The sequence below is a fragment of the Ziziphus jujuba genome, chromosome 4, assembly GCF_031755915.1.
Source record: "Ziziphus jujuba cultivar Dongzao chromosome 4, ASM3175591v1".
Classification (NCBI taxonomy): Eukaryota; Viridiplantae; Streptophyta; class Magnoliopsida; order Rosales; family Rhamnaceae; genus Ziziphus; species Ziziphus jujuba.
Window position 1 is genome coordinate 22,368,164 of NC_083382.1, and position 5,423 is coordinate 22,373,586.

General features: G+C 32.4%; 1 protein-coding gene across 1 annotated transcript; it reads right to left on the reverse strand.

Annotated features, from left to right (window-relative positions):
• Positions 1-795: 795 nt before the first annotated feature.
• Positions 796-3,209, reverse strand: LOC107417173 (triacylglycerol lipase 2). Its single transcript, XM_016025762.3, has 9 exons — positions 3,036-3,209; positions 2,807-2,908; positions 2,440-2,580; positions 2,212-2,322; positions 1,824-1,967; positions 1,709-1,749; positions 1,455-1,534; positions 1,248-1,343; positions 796-1,115 (listed from the first exon to the last, which is right to left on the reverse strand). Exons 1-9 carry the CDS (start codon positions 3,207-3,209, stop codon positions 796-798), a joined length of 1,209 nt encoding a protein of 402 aa, XP_015881248.3.
• Positions 3,210-5,423: the final 2,214 nt, after the last annotated feature.

Sequence of the window (5,423 nt, forward strand, 5' to 3'; positions counted from 1 at the left end):
CACAATGCTCTCGAGTGGTATAAAAGATAATGAGCTCATAACAACTATTGAAATCAAAATTGGAAACCAGGGCTATTTATCATCAGAGTTTGTGGTTTGGGAATGAGAGATCAATTGGAGGGAAGAAGATGGAGGAGGTGACGGGGTAAGATCTTGAGAAAGAGAGATGGGAGAAAAATGTCAGGGTTGGTCAAATGGATTTTAAACTTACAAATATCATGGGAGAGAATACCATAATTTTTCATTGTTTGTTAGTTAAATTAACATTTCTCCTAAAAGTTTAAGCCATTAAAATATGTCTAAAAGCTTAAGCCATTAAAATATGTCATTATTGTATTTGTATTTTTCTCTAACACTATCCCTCATCCTCATATGAGCATTCATAATTTGTTATTTTTACATGTGTTTTTTCGCTTTTAGGTGAAGTTGTTAAATTTAGAAATTAGACCCTCAAAGGATTTTTTGTTCTAATACCAAATTGAATTATTATTTATCTCAAAAATTTAAACCACTAAAAAGTGGATTATCATTACATTTATATTTTTTAACTTGACAGGTTTGAATTAAATAAAAACAGTAAATTTAATCTCCCCATAGTTCAACCGAATTAAATTTTGAAACCTTACATACAAAGGCATACTGTGTTACAATTTGGGGCCAGTAAATTACCATTTGGAACGTAACTTTTATGCCAAAAGAGCCAAAACAAAATAAATAAATAATACAAAATAAAAAATCAGAAGTAAAAAGCGCAATTTTCTGTAGCAAAATAACAAAAGGACTTGATGCAGAAACTCAATGGAGCCTCAAGAAGGCTATTAGAGGTTCAAACACATTTCGATTAGCATTGGTTCCCAACACAAAATCCACATGAGCATAGTTTGCCAGGTACTGAACAACCATCTTGTCTCGATCATGAACTTTGAGGTTGTCTAGCAAAACTTGATTGTCATTGACATCGGAAAGTGTATCTTTTCCCCCATAGCTGAGAAAAAGAGGAAAGTTTTTTGGAATGTTTGTCATGTTGTAGATAGGAGGAGTAGCCTGCCCATAGTGCTTCATGTTTTCATCTTCATTGCCATAACCATACTTGGCAATTGTTTTAGTTCTGACCACTATAAAAAATTCCACATACCCCAAGAGAAAAATTAAAAACTTTTTAAAAGACATAGAAGAACACTAAATATGTTTCCAATATTACTTCTAGAAGGATAACTATTAACAAACATTAAACTCAAATGACTTACTCTGAGCCAGGTGCATTATGTTCTTCATTGCAGTTGGCTGAGGTCCACGCTCTAGAAAAGCATTTAATACAGATTTTTTGACGCAGCAATTTGGGCCTATAAATTGCAGGGACAACATAAATAAATTATAGAAAAGGTAAATCTACTGTATAGAGAAAGGTAAACCTGAGTGTATTATACAAGCATGGAAGAGTGTAAAATTTTTACCCGTTAAAATGGTCAATAAGTTGGTGCAGCTAATTCCCAGTCTGTTACATGCAAACTCCACAAGTTTGGCCACATCCTGCCTGTAGATTTCAAGGGAAATGAATTGCTATGGCTGTAAGTCTTTACAATTTCAATCCGGACGGAGATATGGACGAAGTACTCTATCCTAAATTTCTAGTAAACGATGGACAAAATCATAATACAAAGCTACCCTATAAAAATAACTAAATTTAATCAGATAAATACTCTCTTACCCTCCAGGAATGAATTGGCGGACACCTAACCGGTATAGTTTCTGTATAAACATGTATATTGTCAATGACAGTTTTTTCCATGCTTGAACAGAGAAGTTAGCACAAAGGTAGTCACCTCAGATAAATATAGTTCAGAAATAGTTCTTGGAACCGGTGAAGGCATCTGACCCAGATAAGAAATTGGGCTTAGCAAAACAGTTGATCTTAGCATATTTAACAACTTGCCTTCAGAGAAAGCAGCTAAAGCAGTCAAAGTTCCCTGTAATTCAATAATCCAGAGTCACACTAAAATCTAAACTTTTAAAGATCAAGAAAAGAGTTTATATGAGCCCTAAAACTTTACAGCATATAGATTTATCTCTATATTTATCTGATAGGTACTTTGTTAAATTAGAATTGTCCAACTATACGGTATATTGTAAAAGATACCAGAACTTCCCAAAAAAAAAAAAAAAAAAAAAAAAAAAGGTGATGTCCCTCATTAACAAAGTTTAGATACACACCAATGAATGCCCTATGTAATGCAGTTTCTGCCCTGTCTGATCATGCACATACTGGATGAAAGTTGGAAGATCATAAGCAGCCAGTTCATCCCATGACCATTCCCAGTAAGTCTACATAAATATACAAAGACAACATTGAAATACTGGTTAAATAAGTTCATAAAACTAATTAATACCCAGAACGAGATTAATAATTCAAAATTTACAAGATGATAAAAAATGTAGTACAAAATCATGAGGAGTAAGTGACGTGTGTCCAAGGCTAGAAGGTGTTCCTCGAGTGTTGGAAAGCCACACATCGAATCTGTTGTCCGCCAACATGAACGCCAATGATTCATTAGGGGAACCCAGCATCCACGACTGAGCATCCTGTTATCACCAAGCTGTAACTTCTTTTAACATCTATTCGGTGCAAAGATATATTAACACCTTTTTTTCTCACTAAAAATATCTATTTCGTAATAAAAGTCATTTCGTTACTATTACAACCGCAACCCCATTAACTTAAAAGTTAGTAATAAAATGTTCATTCTGTGACAAATTTGTGCCTTTTTTTTTTTTTTCTTTTTTTTTTTTTTGGGGGTAATGTACTAACCGTCAAGAGCCCATGTTGTAATAAAACAGGGGGATTATTTGCTGTTTTATTAGCCACTAAAATCCTCTGCAATCCAAGAATATAACCATCTGGAGTTGTTACCTGAAATTTATATCAGATTTTAATTGATTAAATGACCAAAAAAAAAAAATTAAAAAAAAAAGAACAAAAAACAGAAAACAGCTGTAGATTGTGGTATTTGATTTTGGTGTGGGACGTAAAGGCTTACATTATGTTCTTGGCAAGTATAGCCTTGGGTCTCCACCAATGATTTACAGATACTAAAGTTTCCATCTTGTGATAATGATGATACAATAGAAATTTTAGTTCTTGCTGCCATAGCTGCTGAAATACATAACACAAGAGCAATTGGAAATAGAATTATAGGTAAAGTGTTAGCCATTTTTAATTGCTCGGTTTCAATCCCTCTACAACAACTTTCTTGGCTGCTGCATTGCTTTTTATACTGCACTACTGCTGCTACTACAGAATGAGAACTTATCCAAAAAAAATAAATAATAAAAAATTACAAATTGGCTTTCTCTTTTATGGGTTTTCAAATTCGGTAAGGTTATTTAAAGTATGTTGATTTATTAGGTGTTTCTATATGTATCATCGAAAAACGTATGCACCTCGTCATCTTTCTTCCAAACTAATCGGATGTTGGGATTAAATTTTTATTACATAAGCAAAATATAAAGTTATTTTTGGAAACACCGGCTAGCCTTCCCTTTTAATGCATTGTTAATTATCATCTATAGTAACGTCCAGTGCCATTTTGAAATTACATATCCAAAATTATCTTGGAATTTGTATTGGATGTACACTGTTCTCATCGGCAATTTCTTTGAATTTTAAATGAAAATAAATATGGATAAGAACCTTCTAGCAGATAAATCAGAACACTGGGTTTACTTGTACTAAAAAGGAATATATAAATATCTGGACAAAGATCATCGCTCCATTTATAGGGTTGTAAATAGGCTCCAATATTTCATTATCGGCTCAAGCTTGGCTTGATTTTAGCTCATTCCAGCTCAACTCATAAAGCAAACAAGTTGATTTTGAACAAGAAATGAAATTCGCCGATCTTGACGGATAAATTAAGCTCATGAATATCTTAAATTATCATTTACATGTATTTATATAAAAGTTATATTATGAATTCAAGCATATCAAGTATTTATAATGTATAAACAATATTTTTTATATTTAAAATTTATAAACATTTTAAAATTAAATTAATTTTTTAAGAAAATTAATAGACCAACTTAAATTTATTAACATTTTAATTTTAAGAAAATAAATATTCAAGTTTTAAAATTTTTATAATGTAACGAGCCGAGTTAAGATAAACTTGAACTTTTCATGAACAAGCCTAGTAGAGCTTGAGCAAGTAATTTCAAACTTTTGTAAGCTTGAGTCGAATTTGAACACTTTTAAAACCATGTAAGCCAAACTTGAGAATACAATACTTAGCTCGACTTAGCTCATTTACACCTCTATTCAGTGAAAATGAGAGATCTCAAATTAATTTAAGCATTTTGTGTCATGTCATATCATATTTATCTGATACTTAGAATTAAATCTATTTGTTTTACTTATAGGGAGCAATTTTCTAAAGGGGAATTTGGTGATGGAATTTGGTGTAGGTTTATGTTGTTGTACCCTAGAGCACAATCATTCAAGGTGTTAGTCAAGAATGATTGTTGTTGGTTCTTGGTTCTTGATTTTGTTTTTTGGGTTTGTTAAGGTTTTGTTTCTGGTTTTTAATGGAGGTTTGGGGTTCTTGAGAAGGTTGTTAGCATTTGGGAAGAAGAAGAAAACAAATGTAGTAGTTGAGAGAGAGAGAGATCCAAAATTGTTGTTCTTTCAAAATTTTTTGAATATTACTTCCACACGTTTTCATTACAATTTTCATACTTTTAAATATATCAAAAAGACAATAAGACATGCTGCCATATTGAGCAATAAATACAAAAGCATTAAAAGTAACCAACCAAGCCAAACTACCTCAACTAACTCTAATCAATGTGCTGGGCATGCAAGAAACCTTCTTTAATGGGCAGTTCAGCATTGTCTGATGCATTTGAATTTGAAAACCAGCTCCATTTGACTTGAAAATTTGAGGGAAGCCTTTTTGAATATTAAACTGTGTTCTAGCCAAAAATTAGATAAAACAAAGTCCATTTACCCATTCAAAAATAATCAAACCCAATGCAGTTTTGTCCAGATTTCTGGGCAACAAAACTGCACAAGGGTCAGATTGTTTAGGGCTTAACTCAGCCTTCCTAGCTCCAAATTGGGCCATTCTTTTTGCTGCTGCTTCCTCTACATTTCTAGTTTATTATATCCAAAATTTAGATCCAAATCCCAAACCTTCTTCAAACGGCATCCAAGGAAGTGGACTTATGTTGCTGGAAATACAATTCCAGCAACTAGACAAAAAAGGCCCTAAGCTTTAGTTAATGAGCTTAGGGTATTACAAAAAGGATATTGTTCTTAAACATTAGAAGATAAAATAAAATGCATAAACATAAATAATGTTTGGTATTTTATGTTGCAAAACAAAGAGTGCAAGTGTAATCGAACTACCTTGCACATTGTGGCAAGATCA